This window comes from Neovison vison, chromosome 7 (assembly GCF_020171115.1).
Source record: "Neovison vison isolate M4711 chromosome 7, ASM_NN_V1, whole genome shotgun sequence".
Taxonomy (NCBI): Eukaryota; Metazoa; Chordata; class Mammalia; order Carnivora; family Mustelidae; genus Neogale; species Neogale vison.
In genome coordinates this window covers 26,497,591-26,525,573 of record NC_058097.1, presented here as the reverse complement: position 1 = coordinate 26,525,573, position 27,983 = coordinate 26,497,591, and the positions used below count along the sequence as shown (strand labels likewise).

Sequence of the window (27,983 nt, the reverse complement as noted above, 5' to 3'; positions counted from 1 at the left end):
ACCTTTCTCTACACAGTTGAGGCGGGGGGCTTTAGTAATCTCTAGAGCATCCACTGATGAGGGGCACACTGCCAGGCATGCGGAGATGAGCCCCCACCCACCTGCCGCAACCACACAGATGCTGATGATGGACTGAAGGGAAAGGCCTTGTATCCTCCCGCAGTTCAGGAGGGCGTGAGCCAGACTTTGCTGAAGCATACTTATGTTCTTCCGTAAGTGTGCAGATTTACTTCATTTTCTTAAAGGCGTGGTAATATGTTTCCTATATTTAACCTGCTTTCTGTCAATAGACAATTAGTTTTGTTATCTTTGTTACAGTGCTGCAGGGAACGCCCCCGCACGTGTATCTGCTCACAACCGCAGCCGTTTTCGTAATACGAATTCCTATAAATGTTATTGTTGAGTCGAGGGCGTGCACAGGTTTTGCCAATTCCCACTGCCCACCGCCCCCTTCGCTGCAACCCCGGGTTGAACCTGGTGCGCTTAAAAAGCAGGTGGAAGTGTAAAACGTGGGTTCTGAAGCGGCGGCCTCCGGGCGGCAGGTGGCGATGTGAGCGCTAGTCGGCGGAAGCGGCGCGGCCCGTGCTGACCCACTTCCGGCGGTGGCCGTGGCGCCGCGCAGCTGAAACCCGGGAGCTGGTGGGTCGTGAGGCACAATGCCGTATGCCAACCAGCCCACCGTGCGGATCACGGAGCTTACCGATGAGAATGTCAAGTTCATCATCGAGAACACGGACCTGGCGTAAGATCTCTGAGGAAAGAAGCCGGCGGCTGTGGGACGCGCGGGGCTGGAGCCCGGGCCGGGGGCGGGGTGGGGGGTCGCGTCCTTTCTGAGCTGGGTCCCCTTAGTGGGGCTTCCGCTTTGGGAACCGTGGGCGCGGGGCATCGGCGTCCAAGATGCGGCGCCTTCATGCCGCTTGGTTTTCATCCTTCAGGGTAGCCAACTCTATACGAAGGGTCTTCATCGCCGAGGTGCCCATAATAGGTAAGTAAAACCCGCCTGTGGTGGCCAGATCCCTCCGCACACCTTGGGGCTCCTGCTCCTAGCGCTTGGTTGTGGGGGCGGGTAGCTGGGAGGGGCTCTGAGAAGACAGCAGTGTTGTAACCTTGGCTCAGGGACACTAGGGCCTACTCTTACATTGCTGTGGTTTTCTCCGTAACGGTGGGACATTGGTAGTACTTACAGAGTGATGGCAAGGACTAAGTGAGGGAATTTCTACTAAATGCCTTGTGTTTAGTGCCCAGTTAAGTTGCTTTTACGAGCCCGTTCCTTCAGCTGCACACACGGAACATGTAAGTGCCAAGCAGTGTGCTAGGAACTGGGAATGCAGAGCTAAATAGCGCAGGGTTCTTGCCCTCATGGAGCGCACAGTGCAGTTAGAGGACAAAGGCGAATCCACAGATAACGGTACTGCAGGATAGATGTGGATCAGTAAGTAGTTCAGAAGTAGAACCACAGTGCTGTTGCTGTGCCCGGAGGAAGGAGGATCTGCTGTGCTTCCAGCCACCCTGCCCCAGGTGTTTTTCACATTTATAGGTATGTTACGCTTTCTGAGTGTCCGCTCAGAGTTTGGGTTGGAAAAAGAAATGTAATTCCTATCTGCTGCACTCCTAAGGAAGTAAGCAGGCCGAATGATTGGTGAACAAGAGAACACTAATCTCCACCGCTACACATGTCCAGTCACTTCTTCACTTAGAGTTTAGAGTGCTGGTCCTCCTCCTCCCTAATCACTTCATGTTTCTGTGCCTCAGTTTCATCATGAGTGAAATAAGGGAGTCGGTCTTTGTTTTTTTTTTTTTTTTAAGATTTTATTTATTTGACAGAGCACACAAGCAGGGGTGCAGCAGGCAGGGAGAGGGAGAAGCAGGTTCCCTGAGGAAGAGTGAGCCTGATGCGGGGCTCAATCCCAGGACCCTGAGATCATGACCTGAGCCAAAGGCAGAGGCTTAACCCACTGAGCCACCCAGGTGCGCCACCGCCGCCCCCCCCCTCTTGATTTTTGGCTCAGGTCATGAACTTATGGTTGTGAGATCAAGACTTGCATCAAATTCTGCTCAGTGTGGAATCTCCTTCTGCCCCTTCTGCATTCGTTTCATCTCTCTCTCAAAAAAATCTTTAAAAAATATCTGTATATATGACAGGTGTCTTTAGTCTGGACAGTTTTGTGAGGGAGGAGCTTGTAGGGAGGGAGTGTTGGTATCTGTATCTTGGAGGTCAAGCAAAGCTTTATAGGAGGCTCAGAGGATTTTATCTGCAAGGGAGAGCCTCAGGGCATGTGAGATTGGGGGAGGGGCTTGGAGGGAGTAAAGAGGCAGAGTGAGAAATACTTGGCTCATGGTCCTTTGGCTTGGGTTGGGGAAGCAGTAAAAAGCATAGGACAATGCAGATTGGGACCTAACTGGCTGGTCCTCTTCTGACTTCTTCCATTCCTAGTGTCCATGCCCTTTGGTGGTTGGCCATTTGATTTATGAATTTGTCTGAATGCAGATGTTTATTTGTGAATGAATGAATGAGTATGTGCTTAAGTCAAGTGTGTGTGACAGTACAATTCTTACCCTTCTTTTAGTCATTGCTGGTAAGAATTCGGTTTGGGGCACCTGGGTGGCTCAGGGGGTTAAAGCCTCTGCATTCGGCTTGGGTCATTGTCTCAGGGTCCTGGGATCGAGCCCCACATCGGGCTCTCTGCTCGGCTGGGAGCCTGCTTCCCCCTCTCTCTGCCTGCCTCTCTGCCTACTTGTGATCTTTGTCTGTCAAATAAATAAATAAAATCTTTAACCAAAAAAAAAAAAGAAGAAGAATTCGGTTTGATACTTAGCGTACTGTGCCCATTAAAGGAATTCTCTAAACATTAGTTGGTTGAGTGATGATAAAGTGTTACAGTTGGGTAATCTGGTCATTGCATCATAAAATGATATATGGGCCATAAGTCTGTCTTTGAGATTTTCTCTGTCTTTGAGATTTCCCTGTTCTTGGATTTGGTGTTGACATGAATAGCAGACGTAGATGCTTCTCACAGAGATACTCAGTTCAGAGAAACATGTTCCCACTCCCATGGGTATTTTCTAAGTCAGTATTTTGTGTGGGAAAGAGGCCTCCCCTGCATTAAATCTGCCTGAGTAGGGAAGAGGGGAGGGTGTTGCATGTGGTTCTTGTTAAAATACAGATCCCTGGTCCCCACTTGAGCTGCATAATCAGCCTTTGGCAGCCTGGCCTACGCTTCTGCGATTTAGTAAGCATCAGGTGTTTCTTAAATCTTGAACCACTGCTATAAGTCTTTAAGTGAATTTGGTGGCTAAACTGTATGTCTGTTTTCTTTATTTTTTAGCCATTGACTGGGTTCAGATTGATGCCAATTCCTCAGTCCTTCATGATGAGTTCATTGCTCACAGACTTGGTGAGTACCAGATTTTTTTTTTTTTTGTATTATTATTATTTTTTTTTTTTAAAGGTTTTACGTATTTATTTGACAGGGAGCGATCACAAGTAGGCAGAGAGGCAGGCGGGGTGGGGGGAAAGAGCAGGCTCCCCGCTGAGCAGAGAGCCTGATGCGGGGCTCATTCCCAGGACCCTGAGATCATGACCTGAGCCAAAGGCAGAGTCTTAACCTACTGAGCCACCCAGGCGCCCCATAATGCGAGTTTTGGAAGGTGAAAGGGAGGGGACTGTGCTTGGTATCAGAGGAGGAAGCCTCCTCACTCCCAAGGGTCTTTCTAGGTTCTCCTTCTCTCTTGGTTTGGACTTCTTTAAAGCGCTTCTTTGTTTCTTCCAGGACTAATCCCCCTCACTAGTGACGACATTGTGGACAAGTTGCAGTACTCCCGGGTATGCTGTGTGATTGGGTGAAGGGGGGCGAGGGGCAGGGCATGGGGGAGTTGAGCTCTTAGAAGCATTGTCCCGATTTCTTACTTCTGGCTGTTAAAAAGACTGGGGTTGTTGCCCAGACCCTAAGTGGACATGGGTCCCCAAGCGGACATAGATTGGTGGGGCTCCAGGGCATTGGGGAGTCTCTCCAGCCAGCCGCACAAGACAGAGTACACCCCAGAATACCCTTTTATACTGAACGGTGGGGATTGCCTTTTCAGACTCTGATATGTTCAGACTCTGCTTTCCAGGGTTTGTCTTCCCAGTGACAGGAGCCTGGGAAGCTAAAGGAAGTCAGTGGAGGGTTGGGGGGCTAGGGAGGCATGAGGGTGAGAACAAAGGGAGTGAGAACTGTTCCCTACAATAAGACCTGAGGGACTGGAAGGCTGGTGTCTGTGCCTCTCCCCTAGATGATGCTCGTTAAACATGGCCCCTTCCTCGAGGGTTGTGTTTGTTCTCTGATGATACGTTAACAGGCGTTGTATGGGCAGGAGCCGGATAGGATTAGGTTCCCTGCTTCCTTTCTCCAGGGCTGCGTTAGGTAACAGCTTGAGACTCTTCCCTCTTGGTGGCTTTGGGTGATCCAGAATCAGCCCATTCTCTAATATTCCCAGGGGCACGTCATTTTGTGGTAGCTAATTTAATACCTTATAAATCTGTTTTCTTAATTCTTTTTTTTTTTTTTTTTTTTAATTTGACAGAGATCACAGGTAGGCAGAGAGGCAGGCAGAGAGAGAGGAAGGAAAGCAGGCTCCCTGCTGAGCAGAGAGCCTGATGCGGGGCTCAATCCCGGGGCTCAATCCCAGGACCCTGGGATCATGACCTGAGCCGAAAGCAGAGGCTTTAACCCACTGAGCCACCCAGGCGCCCCTGTTTTTTTAAAGAGAAGTTTAAGAACACAGAACTGTGGAGCTCATCTGACGAGAACTCTTGCTTCTGTCAAACAACTTTTCATAGTCTAACATTTTGGCACTATTTGCTTCACATCTCCAGGTTTTTGTTTGTGAGAAATGAAACATCAGGGGCGCCTGGGTGGTTCAGTTGATTAAGTGTCTGCCTTCAGCTCAGGTCATGATCCCAGGGTCCTGGGATTGAGGCCCACATCGGGTTCCCTGCTCCCTGGGAAGTCTGTTTCTTCCTCTCCCATTCTCCCTCCTTCTGTTCCCTCTCTTTCTGTGTCTCTCTCGGTCAATAAATTAAAAAAAAAATTTTTTTTAAGAAAAATAAAAAGAAAGAAAAACCTGACAGATCTTGATGAGGATAGTTTTACAACCAGTTGAAGAGCAGTTTGGCAATGTCTTGGGTAAAGATATGCATGCCCCAGGACCTAGCAATTCCGTCCATTACATTTTTTTCTAGTGTTTACTGAACAGATGGTATGGATCCCTCTATCCCTTTTTTGGCGTTTTCCTCAAAATCTGCAGAAAAGTTAAAAATCTCCAATAATAAACAACTATTTATTTTTCACCTTTAGTTGCCAATTGTTAATATTTTGCTATATTAGCTTTATTTTTCCTACCCATTTTTTTGCTAAACCATTTGAAAGAAAGTTGCAGATCCCATGACACTTCTTTCCTCACTACTTTAGTATGCTTGTCTTTAGATTAAGGATATTTTCCCATACATCCACACTGTGATGCCTCGAGTATTAGCAATAATTTGTTATACTTGTGCACAGTCCTTACCCAGATTTTCCTAGTTGTTTCCCACATGGGCTTTCTTGATTTTTTTGTTTGTGGGTCGGTCATTCATCCAAAATTCATGCATGCATTTGGTGGTTAACCTCTTTAGTCTGTTAATCTCAGATTCCTCCCCTTTTGTCATACATATATTTTGTTGAGGTTGTCTACCTTTTCATATTTTTAATTTCCATGACATTTTGATTTTTTCCATTTCATATTTTTAACAGTTTTGGGGTTTTGTTTTTTATTAACATATAATGTATTATTTGTTTCAGGGGTACAGCACTCAACGTAGAACCTACCCTCCCCAGTGTCCATCACCCAGCCACCCATCCCTCCCATCCCCCTCCACTCCGGCAACCCTCAGTTTGTTTCCTGAGAGTCTCTTATGGTCTGTCTCCCCCTCTGGTTTCATCTTGTTTCATTTTTTTCCCTCTCTTTCCCTATGATACTTTGCCTTATTTCTCAAATTCCACATATCAGTGAGATCATATGATAATTGTCTTTCTGTGATTGATTTATTTCACTTAACATAATTTCCATTCACATTGTTAAAAATGACAAGATTTCTTTTTTTTTTTTTGATGGCTGCAGATTATTGCATTGTGTATGTACATATATATACACCATATCTTTATCCATTCATCTGTCAGTGGACATCTGGGTACTTTCTATAGTTTAGCTCTTGTGGACATTGTTGCTATAAACATTGGGGTGCAGGTGCCCCTCCAAATTACATTTTTTATCTTTGGGGTAAGTACCCAGTAGTGCGATTGCTGGGTCATAGGGTAACTCTGTTTTCAACTTTTAGAGGAACCTCCATACTGTTTTCCAGAGTGGCTGCACCAGCTTCCATTCCTGCCAACAGTGTACGAGGGTTCCCCTTTCTCCACATCCTTGCCATCATCTTTCATTTCCTTACTTGTTAATTTTAGCTGTTCTGACTGTTGTGAGGTGGTTTGTCACTGTGGTTTTGATTTGTATTTACCTGATGCCGAGTGATATTGAGCAGTTTTTCACGTGTCTTTTGGCCATTTGGATGTCTTCTTTGCAGAAATGTCCGTGGTTTTTCCCATTTCTTGACTGGATTATTGGTTCTTTGGGTGTTGAGTTTGATAAATTCTTTATAGATTTTGGATACTAGCCCTTTATCTGGTATGTCATTTGCAAATGTCTTTTCTCATTTTCCCATTTCGGTTGTCTTTTGGTTTTGTTGACTTTTTGTCCACAAAATGTCCTTTGCTGTGCAGAAGGTTTTTATCTTGATGAAATCCCAGTAGTTCTTTTTTGCCTTCCTTCCCTTGTCTTTGGCGATGTGTCTAGGAAGAAGTTGCTGTGGCTAAGCTCAAAGAAATTGCTGCCTGTGTTCTTCTCAAGGATTTTGATGGACTCTTGTCTCACATTGAGGTCTTTCATCCATTTTAAGCCTGTTTTTATGCGTGGTGTAAGGGAATGGTCCAGTTTTATTCTTCTGCATGTGGTTGTCCAATTTTCCCAACACCATTTGTTGAAGAGACTGTCTTTTTTCCATTGGACATTCTTTACTGCTTTGTCGAAGATGAGTTCACCATAGAGTTGAGGGTCCATTTCTGGGCTCTCTAATCTGTTCCATTGATTTGTTTGTTCTTGTGCCACTACCATACTGTCTTGATGATTATAGCTTTGTAATAGAGCCTGAAGTCTGGAATTGTGATGCTGCCAACTTTGGTTTTCTTTTTCAACGTTCCTCTGGGTATTTGGGGTCTTTTCTGCTTCCATACAAATTTTAGGATTATTTGTTCCATTTCTGTGGAAAAAGTTGTTGGTATGTTGATACGGATTGCATTAAATGTGTAGATTGCTCTAGGTAGCATAGACCTTTTCACAATATTTGTTCTTTCATTCCATGAACATGGAACGTTTTTCCATTTCTTTGTGTCTTCTTCAGTTCTTTCATGAGTGTTCTACAGTTTTCTGAGTACAGATTCTTTGCCTCTTTGGTTGGGTTTATTCCTAGGGTTTTGGGTGCAATTGTAAGAGGGATCGATGCCTTAATTTCTCTTTCTTCTGTCTTGTTGTTGGTAGAAATACAACTGATTTCTGTGCATGGATTTTATATCCTGACACTTTACTGAATTCCTGTATGAGTCCTAGCAGTTTGGGGGTGGAGTCTTTTGGGTTTTCCACATAAAGTGTCATATCTCCGAAGAGTGAGAGTTTTGACTTCTTCTTTGCCAATTCGGATGACTTTTCTTTCTTTCTAGTGTCTGAAAGCTGAGGCTAGGACTTCTAGTACTTTGTGTTGAACAGCAGTGGTGATAGTGGACATCCCTGCTATGTTCCTGACCTTAGGGGAAAAGCTCTCAGTTCTTCCCCATTGAGAATGATACTCGCTGTGGATTTTTCATAGATGGCTTTGATGATATTGAGGTATGTATCCTCTATCCCTACACTGTGAAGAGTTTTAATTGAGAAAAGATGCTGTACTTTGTCAAATGCTTTTTCTGCATCTGTAGAAAGTACCATGTGGTTTTTGTCCTTTCTTTTATTAATGTATTGTATCACATTGATTTGTGGATGTTGAACCAACTTTGCAGCCCAGGAATAAATCCCACTTGGTTGTGGTCAATAATCCTTTTAAACTTACTGTTGGGGGGCACCTGGGTGGCTCAGTGGGTTAAGCTGCTGCCTTCAGCTCGGGTCATGATCTCAGGGTCCTGGGATCGAGTTCCGTATCGGGCTCTCTGCTCAGCAGGTAGCCTGCTTCCCTTTCAGTTTTCTCTGCCTGCCTCTTTGCCTACTTGTGATCTCTGTCAAATGAATAAATAAAATCTTAAAAAAAAAAAAAAAAAAAAGCCTCTGCCTTCAGCTCGGATCATGATCTCAGGGTCCTGGGATCGAGCCCCACATCGGGCTCTCTGCTTAGCGGTGAGCCTGCTTCCCCCTCTCTCTGCCTGCCTCTCTGCCTACTTGTGCTCTCTCTCTAAAAAAAAAAGAAAGAAAACCTTACTGTTGGATTCTATTAGCTACTAGGTTGGTGAGAATTTCTGCATCCGTGTTCATCAGGGGTATTGCTCTGTGATTCTCCTTTTTGGTGGGCTCTTTGATTTTGGAATCCAGGTAATGCTGACCTCATAAAATGAGTTTGGGTGTTTTCCTTCCATTTCTATTTTTTGGAACAGTTTCAGGAGAATAGAAATTAATTCTTTAAATGTTTGGTAGAATTCCCCTTGGGAGCCGTCTGGCCCTGGCCTCTTGTTTCTTGGGAGATTTTTTATGACTGCTTCAATCTCCTTACTGGTTATGGGTCTGATCAGGTTTTCTGTTTCTTTCTGGTTTGGTTTTGGTAGTTTATATGTCTCCAGGAATGCATTCATTTCTTCCAGATTGTCTAATTTGCTGGGATATAGTTGCTCATAATATGTCCTTATAATTATTTGTATTTCTTTGGTATTGGTTGTGATCTCTCCTCCATTCATGATTTTATTTTTTTGAGTCCTTTCTCTTTTCTTTTTGATGAGTCTGGCCAGGGGTTTATCAGTCTTATTATTGCTTTCAAAGAACCAGCTGCTGGTTTCGCTGATCTGTTCTGTTCTTTTGGTTTCTATTTTATTGATTTCTGCTCTGATCTTTATTATTTCTCTTCTCCTATTGGGTTTGGGCTTTATTTGCTGTTCATTCTCTAGCTACTTTAGGTATAGGGTTAGGTTGTGTACTTGAGACCTTTCTCGTTTCTTGAGAAAGGCTTCTAACACTATATACTTTCCGGTCAGTACTGCCTTTGCTGTGTCCCACAGATTTGGAACAGTTGTGTTTTCATTTTCATTTGTTTCCATGAATTATTTCAATTCTTAATTTCCTGGTTGACCCATTTATTCTTTAGCAGGATGCTCTTTAGCCTCCATGTATCTGAGTTTTTTCCAATTTTCCGCTTGTGATGGAGTTCAAGTTTCAAAGCATTGTGGTCTGAAAATACGCAGGGAATGATCCTAGTCTTTAGGTACTGGTTGAGATGTGATTTGTGACCCAGGATATGATCTATTCTGGAAAATGTTCCATGTGCACGAGAGAAGAATTTGTATTCTGTTGCTTTTGGATGGAATGTTCTGAATATATGTGAGGTCTGTCTGGTGCAGTGTGTCATTTAAAGCCCTTATTTCCTTGTTGATCTTTTGCTTGGATGATCTGTCCGTTCAATGAGGGGGTTGTTTAAAGTCTCCTACTATTGTATAATTGTTGATGGATTTCTTTGATTTTGTTATTAATTGGCTTATATAATTGGCTGCTCCCATGTTAGGGGCAAAAATATTTACAATTGTTAGATCTTGTTGGATAGATCTTTAAGAATAAGTATGATATAGTGTCCTTCTTCATCTCTTACTAGTCTTTGGTTTAAAATCTAATTTGTGTTAAGGATTGCCACCCCAGCTTTTTCCCAATGTCCATTAGCATGGTAGATGGTTTTCCAGCGCCTTACTCTAAATCTAGGGGTGTCTTTGTTTCTGAAATGAGTTTCTTGCAGACAGCATATTAATGGGTCTTCCCTTTTTTTAAAAAAATTTTTTACCAAATGTGGGTCTTGAACTTGTGACCCCGAAATTGAAAGTCGCATGCTCCAAGGACTGAGCCAGCCAGGTACCCCCTCCATTTCATATTTCTGCTAAAGCTGTAGTTTGCCTTCCTGCCTCACCTGTGTATGACTGCAGACTATCCAGGTGTGGCCCCTTGTTCTTCCTTCTCATCTCAAAAACATCAGAAGCAGGTTAGAGTTTCCTGCTGGTTTGAGGGGGAGAACAGTTGGCTTAGTTACATTCCAGTAACTCTTCTTGCCTGAAGTTACACTGTAGGTGGTGGTCCCTACGAGAGGAATGGGTTGTTTCCAGCATCAGTTGCTTAAAGAACTGTGGATAATTATTGAAACCGGTGATGGTTACATGGTCATAGCCTTTCATACTTGCTCTGTTCTTTTGAATCTGAAATTTTCCATAAGGGAGAGATTTTGTTTTTAAGAAAAGGTAAGTAGTTTAGAACTTGAAATGTACTTTTTTGTGTTGTGCCCTGGATCATTTTATTTTAAACGCTGGTGACCTGCCCAAGTCAGTCCACTTAGTTCAGGGGAAGCCCTATGAAGCATGAAAGCATCATTCTCTCAGCGCCTTGATTCTCTGTAGAAGAGCACCCCAGGGGCCAGGGTGGGCTGTTAGCACTCCGCCTCGCAACTGGCGGAGGTCGAAGGAGAATGGTGGGCATCAGTGGTTATAGGTTGTCTCTAAACTGGGAAGTGCCTGCATTGAGCAGCCCCTGAGAATGTGTACCAGATGGACACGGCTCACTAGAGCCTAGAGCCCATGGCCGGCCGTTTTATAGATGGAGAAAGGGAAGGAACCAGGTATGAGAAACGGGGAGCTCAGGATTCCCCATCTCTCCATGGACCCCTTCCAGCTTCTCTTCCTCCCTCAGGACTGCACGTGTGAGGAGTTCTGCCCCGAGTGCTCAGTGGAGTTCACCCTCGACGTGCGGTGCAATGAAGACCAAACTCGTCACGTCACATCTCGAGACCTCATCTCCAACAGCCCCCGGGTCATTCCAGTTAGTGTCTCACCACATCCTCCTTACCCAGCACCTTTGTCCTCCTCCTCTGAGCTCCACGTGGGCCAGACTTGGGTGGTGGTAACAAGATGCGGTTTCCCTGGTGTTGCCCTCTGCTTTCTTCTCAGTCTGGGGTCTGAAAAGGACTAATAATTCTGGATACTAGCTAGTGTGGACAGTAGCACTGTTGGGGTCCTGTGTCCCCCAAGCACCCTTTTAAAGGCCATGGTACCTTTTTGACTGAGAAAGTTGTCCCCGTGCCTGGAGATGGGGCTCAGAGTCCAGCCCCAGTGCCAGTCTAGCCCTAGGAGGCACTTCTCTCCCCCCTCCCCCCGCCCCCATTTCTAGGCCTCCTGGCCTGGTGTGGCAGATGCTCGAACATTGTTGCTGGAAGAGGTAATTGGGAAGACAAGCCGCTAACCCCGTCTCTGTTTGGGCTCCCTTTAGGTGACCTCTCGGAACCGAGATAATGACCCCAATGACTACGTGGAACAGGATGGTAAGGGGCTGGAAGGCGCGTGCGAATGTCTACTGACCTGTCATTTTGCAGGCCAGTCGGAGACAGGGACCTGACACAGCCTCTCACGGTGCCTGGTCTCCTTGTCAACTGACCTTGAGCTATTTTTCCGGATTCTGTGGTTTTTCCAGTGACATTCCAGGTCAAAACTCAGGGGACCGTGTGTCTGCTGGCCCTTGGCTGACTTATACCTCTCCCCGCAGACATCCTCATTGTCAAGCTGAGGAAAGGCCAGGAGCTAAGACTTCGAGCCTATGCCAAAAAGGGCTTTGGCAAGGAGCATGCCAAGTGGAACCCTACTGCAGGGGTGGCTTTTGAATATGATCCTGACAATGCCCTGCGGCACACGGTGTACCCCAAGCCCGAGGAATGGTAAGTTCTCGTCGGGAGGGAGGGCAGGCCTTTACGGGGGTTTGGTGTGGACCTGGCTCCGCGGGAGTGGGGTGGGGGCGGCCTCACAGCAGGCGGCATCAGTAGCTGCCCCTGCTGACCTGTGTTTGGTCTCAGGCCGAAGAGTGAGTACTCCGAGCTGGATGAAGATGAGTCCCAGGCTCCCTACGACCCTAATGGCAAGCCAGAGAGGTAAGACTCTCGTCTGGCACCTGAAGGTGAAGCGTGGAAGAACATAGGGTTTTGGTGCAGGCCCTGAGCTGGGGAGACATCCCGGTGCCCGGGAGCTGAGGCAGGATGGAGAACTGCAGAGCCCATGCCGTGTGCACTCCCAGGGCAGATTATCCTCCCCTCATCATTGGGGGACGGAGGAGCCCTCCAGTTAGCCACTCTGACTCTGCTGCTACTGACTCAGTCCCTAGAGAAGGGACCAGCCCAGAGCGAGAAAGGGACCAGTCTTCTGATGGTGAACAGCAAGCTTTTTGAGGCGGCTTGGCCTTCCTGAAGTCCTCTAGTGTGTAGTAGGACTGCTGTTAGGAAGAGGCTAGAATTCAGCTCTGGGCCAAAGCCACGTTCTAGGCTGAAAGGGAGTCAGGACCCAGAAGGGAGAGAGCATGATCCAGGGCTGAAGCTTGGGCTAGCTGGCCTGCCTCATGGAGGGCTCTTAACCCGACTCTTCCTCTTAGGTTTTACTACAATGTGGAGTCCTGTGGCTCTCTGCGTCCTGAAACCATTGTCCTCTCAGCCCTCTCTGGATTGAAGAAAAAGCTGAGTGACTTACAGACCCAGTTAAGCCACGAGATCCAGAGTGATGTTCTGACCATAAACTAGTGGCAGCTCAGTGGCAGCTCTTGTTCCAGCAAGAGGGGTTCTAGACCGGCAGCTGGCTCTCCAGTCTCTCCAGAGATACCTGTAGCCTCTGGGGTGGCCAGCTGTTGCTCAGGCTTCTTGGCAAGCCATCAGTAACCGTAGGAAAGTAGCTGAAGGGGGAGGGGTTCCCTCCCAGCTTTGCTCCATTGCGGACAGGTGGCCCTGGAGTGCCACTGGTATCTGAATCCAGACAGGTTTTTACTAGACATTAGCATCCTGGCCCTGCCCCCTGATTGCCAGCAGTACCCCCAGATCACCCCTTCAGCCGGTTTCCTGACATACCTGGGTAGGGTGAGAACTGCAGGGTAAGACTCACCTCTTCTGGTCATTTCGGGTCTTCAGCCCCTTTCTAAAAGCTCTCACCATTGAACCTTGGGCTTCTGGTGTCAGGACTGAGTGCTGGAGCTATCCGTCCAGCTCCCGGCCCAAGCCAGCCTATAAGCATTTCACTCAAACCCCCGAGTGGCCCAGACTTGAGAAACCTTAGTAAATGGTGTTAAGACTGTGGCTGCCCCCCTCCCCAGATAAACCCTGTATGTCTGCATTTACTGCCAGGGGCCTGATTATTTAAGTTCACAGGCTGGGGGGCAAGGGCCTTAAGGGAGGTCTGGCCTTGACCCCTTAGCCCTAGAGGTAGAATCACCCCCAAAGCAATTAATTAGGCCATCTAGAAGGAGAAACCAGGAGAAAACTGGAGACCTGCTACAGAAAGGAAGGGATATTTATTAACAGGAGTTGTCTTTTTTAAAAGTTTTTATTTTTGGCAATAAAGAGCACAACATAATCTCCTTCATGCGTCATCGTGCCACTAACTTGAGCCAGCCTGGCCCTGCCTCCCTCTCCCAGGCCTTTGGGTGGTCATTCCCTGGGTCAGGTTTGGAGCCGAGCTGGCTGTGGCCCCCTCCCCAGATCCAGGGCTCTCCAGGAGGGGCCTCTGGCTGGATCGTCCTGCCACAACTTGAATAGTGGTTATTTACAACAGAGTCTGTTCCCACAAATCAGAACCCGAAAGTATTAAAAAACAAAACAAAAACCCACACACGCAACCAAAGGTTTGATGGGAATATAAAGATAGCCCTTCTGCAAGGTAGTCAATAAATACCAGCACTAGAAAATCAATTGCTTTAATTGCATTTCAGCAGGGAGCCTCAGCACCATGTGGGGAAGAGGAAGTGGGAAGGGCTCCGTTTCTGAGTGCTTTAGGCTGACCAGAGGGTGGGGCCCTCGCCTGTCCTCGGTCAGTGAGAGGGGGCAGCAGGGGTGCTCCCCACAGCAGTCCTGCCTTCCCCGGCCAGCCCTCAGGCAGGGAAGAGCTTGGGACTGGCCACCCTCTGCCTGGCTGAGGGAACCAGCACCCTTGGCCCTGGGGTATCTTCTGAGCATACTAAGCAGGAAGGAGCCTTGGCAAAAACTACATTTTAAAACCAGATTTTCACCTGAGGTATCAACCAGATGTCATCTCTGTTTAAAACTCCCAAGTGCAAGGCTGCCGAGTGGCACCATAGAAGCTCTGATCCTTCCTTTGCTGCTCCAGGCCCAGAGGAAGGGAGAGCCACCTGCCACTGTAGCCGCTGGGCTGCCTGGGGAGAGCTGGCTACCACCTCAGGCCCCGGCAGCTCCAGCACGTCCGGGCAGTGGGGGGAAAGGGAGGGCTGTCCCAGAGGACAGGAACAGCTGCCCTCATGTTCGAAAACAGCCTGACTGGGACCTGGTCATGGGATTAAAAAATGTGTAGGTGGGGAGGAATCTCATTAATATAGAATATGTCATAAGCCATATATATTAAAATCATTAACAGTATATAGTCCCACAGTAGCTCCAGCCCCTTGCACATGCTCTGCTGGTGTGGCCAGCCCTGTGCCTTGGTCCAGCCTCACCCGTGGGAGGAGGGAAAGGACCGCTTGCTCCGTTTCTCCAGGCTCTTGGCCAGCAGCCCCCCAAGGCTGTCCTCAGTAGGCTGCAGGCGGCCCTACCACAGGGCCCCACAGCAGTCCTTGCCATGCACCAGCCCTGCTGTCACTGGGCTGGGGTCTTGGCCTCGCTGCTGTCCCCCTGGCTGGGCTTTGGCTTTAGCAGGATGAATCGGTTGAGGAGGTCTGTTTCTGAGCTGGCCTGGGCTGCCCCATACCCCTCACCTGTGGATACAGAGGCAGGCTCAGGCCTTGGGTGCAGGTCAGCGGGGCCCCGTCTTCCGCAGATCCTGGTGGCCAGGGAGCAGGGGGGCCCCACAGGGACTCACCGGCATAACTAGAGGCCTCAGCGATATTCTGGGAGCCTGTGATGTGGTGCCAGTAGGCGCTGCGGGGCAGCATGGTGGTGGGCGTGCAGGGGTACGAGTAGTGTTCCGTGCCCTTGTTCAGCAGCTGTGGGGTGGAGAAGGGCGGGTCCCTCCCATTAGCTCTGGGGGCCGTGGCTCCCGCCTAGATGCCCACCCTCCAGCCTCACCAGCACCCCAGATTGGCTGACTCCTGGAGCCTCACCCGCACGTTCTTCTCCATCTCTAGCAGGACACGCTTGTGTTGCTCAGCAATGGCCAGGGTGGCACTGTGGACCCGTTGGTAGATCTGTTCCCCTTCCTGGGTCTGAAAGGTGTACAGCCCTTCCCCGGCATCGCACATCCTAGGCACGCGAGAGGCACAGAGGGCGAGGTGTTGGGGACTGGGTTACACACGTGTTTGGCCAGGCCCTCTGGCACCACCCGATGGCTGCATCCCGTGCCCTCTGGTGAGCAGGTGAGGCTGTCCACACAGCCCCAACCTGCCTGGCGATTTCTGGATTCCAGAGGAGCTCAGTGTTTTATAAGACTCAGCCCACTCGGCCTTCTCTCTTACCCTCTGCTCTGTGCACCGGCACGGTTTCCTGTATTCCAAGTTTTCTCAAACCATTTTGCAGATGAGTAAACAGGCACACAAGAAGGTCGGTAACCGAAGCCAGGTTATACAGAGGATCACGCACAACGTAAGTCTGGGCCCGCTGGCTCCAGAGTTCAAGTTCTGGGTTACCCAATCCTCACCATCATTCTACAGAGTGGGTACTTTTATGATCCCCTATTTGACAGTGAAGAAACAAAGCCTTGGTCCACACCTCTAAGCACCAGCACCAGCTCTGACTTGAGCACAAACACTTTGACTTTTGGTAAACAGCTGCACTTGACCTGGCTGGCATGAGCCTCAATGTCGTCAGCTGTAAAATGGGAATCTTAGGTTCCCTTCTGGTTTTCTATGCTGATAAAGAACTAAAGCTCCCAGCACCATGCGTGACAGAGTGAATGGCAGCCAACAACATGACCACAGTGGGTCAGGGTAGGGGGAGGCAAGACTGTCCTACCGGCCAGCCTCAAAGGTAAAGCGTGTGGCATCCCGGCCATAGCGACGCAGTGAGCAGAGGGGCCACGAGACAAGCTTCACGCGGGGGTTGTGTATGTCCCAGAGGTAGATGTTCTCGTGGGTGATCTGCAGCTTGCACTCGCCATACACATCCAGGTTGGGGCAGGGCAAGAGGAAGACGTTGAAGCGGTCTGGAATGGGAGAGGAGCAGGCCTGGAGCCTCCCTAGGGGAGGACTCTCCTCCCTCCCCCTCTCCTCCCGGCCACCTGTCAGCACCAGGCCTCACCTGTCTGCTCACACTGCACTCCTGGGGCCAGGAGGTCTGGCTCTCCCAAACTGATGTCGTTGAGTCGTGAACCCAGACACTCCACGGACAGCGTCTTGTACCATTCCTCTGCCTCCAGCTCTAGAGAAAGTGGTACCTCATGCCAGCCCAGGGTCCCCCAGCAGCCACCCTATCTGCCTCAGCCTGAAGTGTCCTGCTGTGCAGGGCAGGCAGGACAAGGCCAGTGGATTTGGCCTGCCTGTTTCACCTTATCCTGGGGACCTGCTTCCTCCCCTACTTTCACCCCCACGCATCATACCAAGCCGGGGCTGGTCCTGCTCTGCCTTCTCCAGGCTGGACCGCTGGACCATGACTGGCCCGGGGGCAGGATGGATGGATGGAAGCCTTCAGCCCCAGCTCCTCACCTGAGTCGCAGGTGAAGGTACGTGCCGAGTCGTCAGTGAATATGATGGCCACCGCCTGCCTCTTGGTCTCCTTGGGGAGCCTTGTGACACATTTGACGTTGCTGATCTCGGTCACCTGGGACAGCATCCACAAGGGACTAAGCCAGGCTGGAGCGCCTCCCACTACATCCCCGCCCCCCAAGTTATGCCACCCCCAGGAGTGTGCTCCCAGACCTCAGGACTCTGCAAATCATCACTGCTTACAGCCTGGGCCAGTTAGGGCCCAAGACCCCTAACCTTGGGGCAGCCTCGGAGGCACACGGACTTCTCATCAGGATACTTCTCCAGCCGCTGGGGCCCCTTGCTGGAGGATTTCCGGAACACCAGCCAGCACCTCCGGTAGATCTGCGAGGTGGCAAGATGGCAAGGGGATCAGAGCTCCCGGGACTGCTCCCACCCAACATGACCCTGAAATTACCCTTGCCTACCACAGGGGGCAGTGCTACACAGCCTTCCCCAGAGACCCACCCAGGAGAAAACCTGGGGAAGGCGAACACCACGGGCAGTGACGCCCCCTCCCCAAATTGAGAAAACAGGGGTTTGTTTCTTCGCTGGCTCTGAAAGGCTGTTCCCCAAATGGTGCACTGAATCACCATGTACTGTGCGTTCGGCTCTAAGCTTAATATAAATAGCCACCACATACTGAATACTTCTCATTTGTACTTCTTAGTGCTCCTCACAGTTAACCTCAGGTCCCTCTTGAGGTTGGTTTATCATCTGCCCTTCACAGAAGGGGCAACTGAGGCACCAAAAAGTTAAGTCGCAGCTGATACAATGGTGGGACCGTTATCGTAAAAAGGCTGGCTAGGCCCAGAGCTGATACTCAGAGCCCATGAAATAAACATTCTGTCTAGGGCTCATCTGTGCCAGCCACGATGGAGGAGTGTCCTAGTGGCAGGGATAGACCCTTGCTGGGGCTTATGGCCTGCACATCGCCCCAGCCCTTGTTCTCGGAGCCAGTGGAGGGCTCTGGATGGGCATCATACCTGCCCCTCGAATCTCTGCCTGCCCCTTCTTTGTTCTGAGGCCCTGGAGTGTGGGGGGCCAAGGATTCGCTCCCTGTTCCAGCTGGGACACCAAAGGCTCTCAGAGATAAAGGGGCAGAGCCTAGAACCTGGGGTTATCCCAGAGCACGGTGCCTCTCCAGGCAAGTTTCCCTCCTGTCCAACCACTGCCAATGACCCTGTGCCTAAAGCCACCTACATTTCCTGTAGCTTTACACACTACTCCAGACACATAAGGAGCCAGGGTGCAGGATGCTGACCACACTCCAGGCCACGAGGCAAACTGCTTGTCAAACCCCATAAGGGTTGGCCTAGCCACCTGCCCAGGCTGCTGGCTCTTCCTTCCTGGCCCCCTCCTCCATCCCAGGCACTCTTCCAGCCCAGAGTCTGGCTGGGATGCACCCACTCCACCAGCAAGCTCTCCAGAAGCCTGGCAGAGCCCACTAGCAAGGAATCTCTGGTTCACTCTCCCACTGGCAAACTGTAGGGAGCCTGAGGGCTGCCAGAGCAGAGTGGAGGAAGCAAGGGGGCCACAGCCCCTCCATGCTCTGCTCTGCCATGCGTACACCAGGTCCTGGACAGGCAGGACCCCAGGCCTAGTGGGCCTAGGCGGCCCCCATGCCAAGAAGCCACTCAGAACCAGGCCATTAATGGCTCCTATCTGGGACTATAGGAGGCATCTCTGTCCCCGTACCCGTGGCCCTGGCTCCCGCCCGGCCTGTCCACCCAAACCGCAGCAGCCTCAGCTCTCTGCTGGGAAGCTCCTTTAGGACAGAGGCTGTATTCTAGTCTCAGAATCTTCCCTCCCATCCTGGCAACCTTGCTAGCACAGCTCTGCTGAACAAGTAAGTGAGTGACCATACCAGGAGCTCATGAATGAATGGATGGAGGAGTGAACGAAGGCAGCCCACCCAGATATGCCAGCTTGGGCTCCATGCAGCCTGCAGTGTTGGGGCAGAAGGCCCAGGGGCCTGAGCACCCTGGTTGCTTGGTTACACACACACACACACACACACACGCATGCATGCACAGCCCCAGGGAGCCACTGTGCTCAAGAGCCCTCCTTCCCCTCTTCTCCTGGTCTTTGATCAGCACTTCAGAACCAGAAACACTCCACCACAGCTCTGCCAGAGGAAGGCCCTGGCGGGGTCTGCTCGCTGGTTCTTTCCGCCCCTCCCAGCTCACCTTTGGGAGCTGAGACAAGAGCCACCCTGGGACAAGAATGGCTAGGGGGCTAAGCCCCTCACATCAGGCCTGCGGGGGGAAGCTGAATCCCCCCAGATAGAGGGAGACCCAAACTCGGCCTTGCCAGCCACACCCCGGCTCCCAGCCCCTCCTCTGGCTGCCCACCTGTAGGCCACTTGGTTCCCAGGTCTCCTCCCGAAACAGGTCTGATACTGAGCCCAAGTGGCTGCCTCAAGGGGCATCTCTTTCTGGTAAGCTCTGCCTATACAGGGCCGTGGCCCAGGTGGCCCCTGGGTCCACAGGAAGGAGGACCCATCCTAGAAGCTGGGCCCCTATTCCCTTGGCCCCCCACCTCAGCTTTCAGCTTCTCTCCTTGTTCTGTGCTCCAAATGGGTTCCATCCCTCTCTCAGCACAAAGCAAGGTAGGTGATGCCCATCAGGGCCCCATCTTCTGGGCTGGAACCCAGGCTGGGATACAAATTCAAATCCAGCTAAGCTTCCTGACAGGCCCCCAGCTCGGCCATTGCACTCAGCCAGGACAGAACACACCCCATTGCCAGGCCCTCCCTAAGGCCACAGGAGGGGAGGACCAACAAGAACCATCCCTCTACAAGGCAAGAACCATCCCTCTACAAGGCTAGTCCTGTTCCGTCTGCGATCCACGCAGGGAAGCCCTATCAGAGCCCTATTCCTCCCCCACCCCACTCAGGCTGAGCCAAGAAGCCTTGAGCAGTCTGATCCCACCCCACCCCCACCGGGGCAATGGGGGAGGGGAGGAAGAAAGAGACAGGAGACCAGGAAGAAACACAGACTTGGGCCACCGCTTTCAAGAGGTTACCTTCCTACTGGGGAGGGTGCGGCTACCAGGACCCCTCATTGGAGGTGGGGGAGGGTCAGCAGGGGAATAGAGGCAGTTCTAGGACAACCTCACCAAGATCATTATGTTGGTCCCAGGAGGCCCTCCTCAGGCCCTCTGGGGAGGCGGGAGGGAGGCCATCCACACCAGGATCATGGTAAGGTGTGTCTGAGGCCTCATCTCCTCAGACCCTTTGAGCCTCCAGCTCCGGGCCAAGCACCCCGCGAGTGAGCAAGGAGTCACCGCCAACAACTCCGAGAAAAGCAGCCTGTCCCAGAGCCACAGGCCATCCTGCCCTCAGTTCCCATTCATAAACCACATAAATACCAGCTTCCCAACCTCTGCGCCCTCCCACCCCTGCCCTGCCCCACCGCCAACCACTCTCCGCTCGAAACACTTCTTTTTAACAGTGAAAGCAATAACTAAGATAAATGCACAAGGGCCCGCACACAGAAAGCCCCGGGCAGCTGGGGGAGACGAGGGACTTAAAAGAAAAGAGGCCAGGAGAGGGGAGGGGAGAGGCGGGGAAGCGAGGCGGCGGCGGCGGCCCGAGGGCGGCCAGGGGAAGTACGAGGTGGGTCTCCGGCTCCGACGCGGCACCGCAGCGCCCGCCGCTCCCGCCGCCGCCGGCCGAGCCGCAACTTCAACAATGGCCGGGGAGCCGCCTGCCCGTCGGCGGCCACCGCTGACCCGGCTGCTGGGACGCCGGCCAGGCCGGCTGGGGCGGGGGCGCGGGCGGCACATGCGGGGCGGCTGCCGGCCAGAAGCCTCGAGACCACAAGTGCGCGACGCCGGCCCCGCGGGCACCCCCGCCCCCCCACCCCGCCCCCCGGACTCCGGCCAGCCCCCACCCCCCCGCCCCGCCGCTCACCCCCAGCTTCCTGCTCTTCATCTTCACGTAGCCTTGCTTGACGATGTCGTTGAAATTGGTCGCCATGGCTGCCCCCCCGACCTGGGGCTCCGGGGCGCCGGGCGGGCGCGGGGAGGGCTGCCCAGGTGGCCGGGGGTTCCGGCTCCTCCGATCACCTGTTCCCGACGCTCCGTCGGGGGGGCCGCGCCGGCCGCTCCTCACCTCGCCCGCCTCAGCATTGTTCTAGCAGCTCCTCTGCCCGGCGCCTGCTGGAAATGAAAATGACAGGGAGATTAGACAGTGACATCTTTCTCTTCCCCTGGCTGTCTCGCTCTTTTTTCCTTCCTCTTCCCACACTCCTCCCTCCCTCCCTCCACCCGCCCTCCTTCCTTCCCTTCCCTCCCCACCCCGGGACGGCAGAACCATTCAGGAAAACCGAGGTGGAGGCTAGCAGCGAGGAAAATGGTCCAGCCCAGTCCCCTCCCTCACGGCTGGGACTGGCGGTTAACCCCTTCCTGGGAGGACTGGCACTGGCTCCCGCTGTGGAGCTGGGGACAGAGGGAGATGGCCTGGGACCTGCAGTCCCGTCCCATCTCCCGTTACAACTCTGGAGTGGACTTCGGTTGAGGGGTCCAGGGCCTGGCCCCCTCCTATGCTCAGGAACCTCACAGGAGAGCCTTCCGAGAGAGGGGAGGCAGGGGTTCCCAGGAGATGGCACAGAGTCTGGGATCAAGTGAACCCCACATTCCCTGAGGTTCCTTCAGGACAATTTGCTTGGTCAGGCTCAGCAGACCCCCTCCCCGCAGTCCCTCTGCCCCCCCCACTCTATACCTGGTTCTCTCCAGCCCCAGGCAGGCTGCGAATCAAGCCCACTCAGGCTCTCCTCCCGGCCCCTGGAACTCTTCAGCAGCTCCGCTGGGTGCTGCTTCCTGGGTGGGAGGGCAGAGTCCGGCGGGGCGGGCCCCCAGATAAGCCTGAGGAATGTGCTGGGCCGGCTGGAGGTGGCCACTGTGGAGGCAGTCACCTCGGCCCGGCCCTGTGCTAGGAAAACCGGCTGGTCTGCGCAGGGCACAGGGAATGCAGCGCCCCTCGTTCTGGGCATGGGCAGGGGTTAATTACAGAAAGAACCGGCAGTCATCTGGCTCTGGGGACTGCCTCTGGGGCTGAGGACACAGCCAGAGAGCCAGGAGGAGCACCAAGGGGGAAGTCAATACAGAGTGTGGGGGGTGGCAGGGACGGGGATGCCAGCAGGGCCGCTCAGAAGTGGGCAGATAAACACATAGCTGGGACTCAGACAAGGGGAGGCAGGGCTGTCTCAGTAATGACGCAGCCCAACACACCCATTCTACAGATGGGGAAAAGAAAATTCCCCAGAAAGGATAAGCAGCATGGCTAAGGTCACACTGCAAGTCTAGGGCGTAGCCAACAATGAATGAGAAGTTTCAGAGCAGGCGATGAAGGCAGGCCCAGGGTGGTGAGAAGGTCCTGTGGCCATCTCTGGCTGCCTACCAGCACCGAAACCCTCTCTGCCACCCAGACACAGCAGCAGGGCCTGGCCGGCACTGTGCCTCCCCCACCGCCACCTCCCCACACACCGTGTCTCCAGGATTGCTAGGTGGGAACGGAGCAGCATTTCTGGGGTCAGCTGGGCATCTGTGCTACCAGGATGAAGCCCTGGGGCTGGCGTGCTGCTGGATCTGCCAGCAACTCGGCATTAATTACTCTCTGGGAGGACTGTCTGTGGAGTCCCTAACAAGGAACAGATGGGCCTACCCCAGTGGGCACACACAAACAAGGGGAGGGGCGGAGAGGGGATTGCTCCCCTAGCCTATTTGCACCTGACAGCCTCCTCCGCACACCCTCAGCTGCCTCTCTGCCCACTCACTCCCTCTATCCCAGCCTTCTGGGGCCCAAGACCCTCCCAGATGAGACACCCAAGGGCTCTGCTTGCCTAGGGTCCCCTCCCCAGCACTGATCCCAAACAGCCCTGCCACACCTGGGCTCTGGCCAGCAGAGACTGGTAAGTTTTCCCAGCTCCTCTGCTACTGCCTTCCCATGGGGCTGCCTTGCCCCCACAGCCAGGACCAGCTCCCTAAAATTCCTCTCCAAGATGACAGCAGGCTGGCCACTGGCCACAAGGCCTCTGAGTCCACTCAAGGCCGTCTGGGGAGTGGCACAGTCAAGAATGTGAATCTAGTGGCCTGGAAGCTCTGGGCACCCACTTTGCTTCTCTGTGCCTCAGTTTCCCCATCAGTAAAAAAATGAGAATAAATCCACCTATTTTAAAAGAGGAAATAAATCCATGGGCACTTGTCTGCCCACTTGGGACCCAGAGCTTCTGCCTTAAAAACTAAGGATATTTTTATTTCGAATGCTGTGAAACTGCCAAAACCAAACCTTCCACCTGCCTGGCACAGGCCTCTTGTCAGGGCTCCACCAACCGGCTACCTGCCCAGGTGACTGTGATGCCACACTCTCAGGAGCACCACTGCTATGTCTGTTCAAGCACAGGCCCATTCCCCAAGCCCTAGAGTCAGCCCCGCAGAAATAAACCAGCAAAAGAGCAAAATTCCACAGGAAGCCTGGGTGGCAAAAGGCTTGGCAGCTCACCTGGCCGCACTCAGTCCCTAGTGGAGTTTGCAAGACCAAGACCCAGCCTGGGACCCATGGTGGTACAGCAAAGGGGAGGGGGGAAAGACCAACAGGTGGACCCACAAATTTGACAGGCAGTGGGATCAGAACCCAGCACACACACATCCCCCTGAGGGACTGCACTGCGTGAAGCTGGAGAGGGGGTGCCCACAGGGCCTGTGCCCTGTCCACGGGGGCATCAAGGAGTGTAGCACTGTTGCTGGGAAGGCCAGGAACAAGGCTGAGGCCACTTACCCCATCATTGATGAGCGGTACCATCTGCTCTGCCTCTCACCAGCCTGCCCGCAGCTGGGAAGAATGCCCCACTCATTCAAGGCCTGAGGTCTCAAACCTGGAAGCTCTACTCTCAACACCCAGAAAAGCCAAGCAGAGTACCCAGCAGCCCCCTCAGTCCTGCAGGAGGGGAGCAGGGCCTCCCCATTCCCCCTACCCAGCTTGGCATCAACATGGCCACTCAACGAGAGACAGGACCCACCCTGAGCCTGGCCACCAAGGGCTCCTGTCCAGAGAGAACCAAACTCCAAGGCCCCTTTCCCCAGGTCTCCCCAGGAAGGGCAGGTGTCCTGGGGGGCAGGGGCAGGGAGACTCTCTGGTGCCCAGCAGAGCTGCGGGACAGGGCGCCCCCTGCCCACCTGCCCCCCTTGGACAGCCAGCTCTAAGCACTCCCTCCCTGCACCTGGATTCTGCCTGGAGGCTTTGGCTCCAGAACAGACGCTACTTGCTGCTGGTGGCAGCCAATGGCTGAGTAGGAGCGGCTGCCTGCCTGGCTGGGCCTCCCCGCCCCATGCCAGATAGAATCTTATCAGGACTTCAGGGACAGCCCTACCTGGACAAGCTGTCATCTAGCTGTCTCGCCCCCTGGCAAAGATCCTATCACAGGATTCTCTCCCTCACCAGGGACATCTCACATCACCTGTACTCAGGTCCCCTCTGCCCTGGTATGTTTGTCAGCAGGAGCCAGGAGAGGATTCTCCCCTCCCACCCTCTGCCTCCACCCCTGCAAACCCCTCATGGGGAACCACCAACTCAAACAATACAGGTCTTACCCAAGGGGTGGGTGGCAAAGACAGACCTGGACAGAGAGAACAGAGGGAGGAGGGAACATCGGAACAGCCATGGTGTCCTGGGCCCTTAGGTTGGGAAAGTGATGCCACGCGGGCACACACCACCACTCTGCTCTCTCCTGGTCCCTCGCCCACCCCTCTGGCCACATCTCCTTGCTGCTCATGTGCATGGCCTCCTTCTATCTGTTCCTCAAGATGCCTAAATCCTCCCCACGCGGGAACCCCACACTTGCTGTTCCCACACCTACGACACTGTTCCCTCAGACGGTCCAAGGTTCATTCCACCGCCTCATTCAGGTCTCAGCTCAAATGTCACCTCCTCCGAGAGGGCTTCCCTGACTAACCTGGCCAAAGAAGCCTGCCAGTCAGTCTCCATCCAGTTTCACTGTCTTCCATCACACACATCACTACAGAATTGTCTTGTTCCTTCATCTATTTATTCCTTTCCTACTTGGCTGTCCTAGAACACTCTAGAACATCAGTGCCTTGTCAGTCTAGTTATACGTAGCTCCATCCCAGTGCACAGACTGGTGCCTAGTACAGAGAAGGTGCTCGGTAACTGGGGCCTGAAAGCTAATTCTCTCCAGCATTTGTCCTCTCATCCTTCCTCCCACCACCAACCATATCCACCTGGCAGGACCCAGCTCAACTTCCAGAGGCGTGTCAGCAGCTATGGGCTCCCACTTCGCTGGGTCCCAGGGCTTTCACAGGGCTGACTGCCAAAGCCAGCAAGCTGTTGTTCCTGGAAAAACAGCCAGACCCCGGACCCAGTTCAGTTCAAAGCTGCCTCGGGGGACAGAATACTGCTGACACTGTGGCCAAGGCCTGGCTAGGCTGCCCCACCTTAGTCAGGGTTGTGCCCTGCCCAGGAAGGGAGAGCTAAAAGTAACCAGCACCCAAGCACAGAGAGGCAAGCAACTGGGTGGGAGGGGCCACAACTCCTGACAACCCATCCCTGAAGAGGAGCAGAAACGGCCTGTGCTTGAGACCCAGCTTTCCCGCAAGGGGCAAGAAAAGAATCTGCATTAAACAAGACCAGCCTCTAACCACTGCCTTGGAGCCTGCGGGGCCTCTCACTGCCCTTGACTTGCAGACCCCTAAAGCCCATGCTCCATGCAAGTATCCCGGCAACTAACCGGCCCCCGCAGCTTGGTGCTGGCCGGGCTCAGAGGCCCTGCTCTGCCCACATCACCCAGGTGCTCAGCCTCTGCTCATCCAGCTTTGCAGTGACAGAAAACAATTCACTGGAAGCAGGGCCTTGGGGACTCTGGGGGAGAAGGCTGACTGTCCCCCAGAGCCAGGGGAGGAAGGTTCAAGGAAAGGAGGGGAGCTGGTCATGAGCTTCAAGCTGGAGGATAGCAACCATTTGCAGGTGGGAGTGGGCAGTGGGCAGCTGGGGTAGAGAAGTCTCTTGGAGTTTGGGGGGGCTGAGACAGCAGGCCATGGGGAGCAGGAAAGTGGGGAGGATGGGGGCTGGGATATGCCCCGTGGGGTTGGCAGGCCCAGAGCAGCGAGCACAGGAGCCTGGGCTTCTCCGAAGGCAAGTGTGGGGCAGGGGTGAGGGCAGGCCCTGACCTGAGCTCCCCTGGGCTCACCTGGGGTAGGTGGAGCTTGGGGAGAGTTTCAGGGGCCCGGGGGATCCAGGGGAGGGATTTTGCAGGCGGGTCCCTGAGGGTCCCTCCGCCTACAGAGTAGGTAGGTCCCATGAGCTTGGAGAGTTCCCAGGCTGGGGTCGCCTGAGGGTCTCGCGGGCTCGGGCTCGGCCTAAGGCCCCCTCCCCGCCTCACGCCCCCTCAAGTTACCTGGGCGCCAAGGCCCGGGTTCGGGGCGCTTGCTCGGCGGGCGGCGGGCCAGGCTCATGCCCGCGTCACGGCGCGGCCGGCGGGGGCAGCGGGGCGGTGGCGTCCCGAGCTCCCGGTAGGGAGCTCGAGGGAGGCGCGGCCGCGGGTCTTGGCTCCGGCGGAGACTCGACTGCGTGGCCCCGGCCGCCCGGGGCCCGCCCCACCCCGGCGCCCCGAGGCCCGCCCCCGCCGTATTCCTCCGAGCCGCGGGACACCCACTACCGACCCCGCCCCCCCAGCTCGCCCTCCGTAACCCGCCCAGCCCCACCACCCCTCCCTGGGTCCCCAATCCCAGCCTCCTATCGTCTCCCCACCCTGAAAGCTGAACCCTAGAACAGCTTCCAGCCCCCAAATCTCAACCCCCAATCCCTTCAGGAATCGCGCGCGCGCGCACACGCCCATTGCTCCCCTATCCCCAATAGGTCTCCCAGGTTCCTCCAAGTCCAGCCTCCCCGCAGCCTCCTCAGCGGTCCCCCCAACCCTACACACACACACTCGGGGAGCCGGAACAGCACCTCTACCCCCAAGGTCAGTTCCTCTAGCAGTCTGCCAGCCTCTGCCTCCCCTGCCCTCCGCTCTACCCTCAGAACACCCAGTACCCCCAATCTCAGTCCCCCCTGAGACTTTGGCCTTAAGTCCAAACCCCATTCCTCGCTGTCACCCTCCAGCACACGCACTCACCTCCTGCCCCTCAGGCCTGTTGGGCCGGTGCCCTGTGGCTGGTCCAGGGGAATCTCAAACCACAGGCCTTCTCAGCTGGGCAGGGATGAGGACCCGGGGAACTTCCTGGGGCGGGAAGGCCTCACCCCATTGGTTTTCGTGTCTGTACAAGGCCACCGCCCCCACCCCGGGCACCAGTGGTTCTCAAAGTGTGCTCCTCGGGCCAGAAGGGTCATCACCAGCATCATCTGAAACTTATTAGATATGCAAACCTCTGCCCCACCCCACATGAAATCAGAATCTCTGGGAGTAGTGCCCAGAACTCTGTTTTCTCAAGCTCCTAGGTGATTCTGCCACACACTAGCCACCGCTTTAGACCAAATATACAAAACAAAACAGAAGGGCAAAACCTCCGTGTCCCCTCCCTCTTAGTGTCCCCTCCCTCCTCGGAGCTTTGTACCATCACTTTGTGCTTATGGCTAATGCTCAATAAACCTAGCTTTGCTGCCACCAAAAAACAACAAAACAAAACCCAGAAACAACAACAACAACTAAACGAAAGGCTTCACCTGGACAACAGAAACCCTGAGAGATGAAAACACCTCCAAGTCCAAGCCTCGTTCAGGTGTCCTCAGAGAGACAGGCCTAAGGCTTGGAAGTGCCAAGAATCACCTCGGCACCACCCATGGCGTCCATGGCGTCCATGCCCCTGCCCCAGAGACACAGGGCCATAGCCTTGCCCAGGCTTCCCCGGGGAGCTTTTTAGGGGGCTGCTTCCATTTCCCTGGATAGTCCTCATGGTGCCGGGGAGCACCAAGAGTGCTCCCCAGGACCCTGGCAGCCTCCCACCTTGGGCCCGAACTAACCACCCCCACAAGGCCAGAGGAGGAAACTGCTGCCCTGGTCCCTGCGGGCCAAGCTGGGGCT

At 53.3% G+C, this 27,983-nt stretch overlaps 2 protein-coding genes across 2 annotated transcripts; one reads left to right on the top strand and one right to left on the bottom strand.

Annotated features, from left to right (window-relative positions):
• The first annotated feature begins 602 nt into the window (after positions 1-602).
• On the top strand, positions 603-13,677 carry POLR2C (RNA polymerase II subunit C). Its single transcript, XM_044256075.1, has 9 exons — positions 603-742; positions 936-985; positions 3,327-3,395; positions 3,771-3,823; positions 10,984-11,112; positions 11,560-11,611; positions 11,833-12,001; positions 12,137-12,211; positions 12,706-13,677. Exons 1-9 carry the CDS (start codon positions 657-659, stop codon positions 12,848-12,850), a joined length of 828 nt encoding a protein of 275 aa, XP_044112010.1. The 5' UTR covers positions 603-656; the 3' UTR covers positions 12,851-13,677.
• Positions 13,625-26,415, bottom strand: DOK4 (docking protein 4). The gene is made up of 9 exons (XM_044256074.1): positions 26,358-26,415; positions 20,861-21,108; positions 17,182-17,289; positions 16,906-17,020; positions 16,502-16,621; positions 16,217-16,406; positions 15,370-15,508; positions 15,129-15,252; positions 13,625-15,024 (listed from the first exon to the last, which is right to left on the bottom strand). Exons 2-9 carry the CDS (start codon positions 20,924-20,926, stop codon positions 14,906-14,908), a joined length of 981 nt encoding a protein of 326 aa, XP_044112009.1. The 5' UTR covers positions 20,927-21,108; positions 26,358-26,415; the 3' UTR covers positions 13,625-14,905.
• Positions 26,416-27,983: the final 1,568 nt, after the last annotated feature.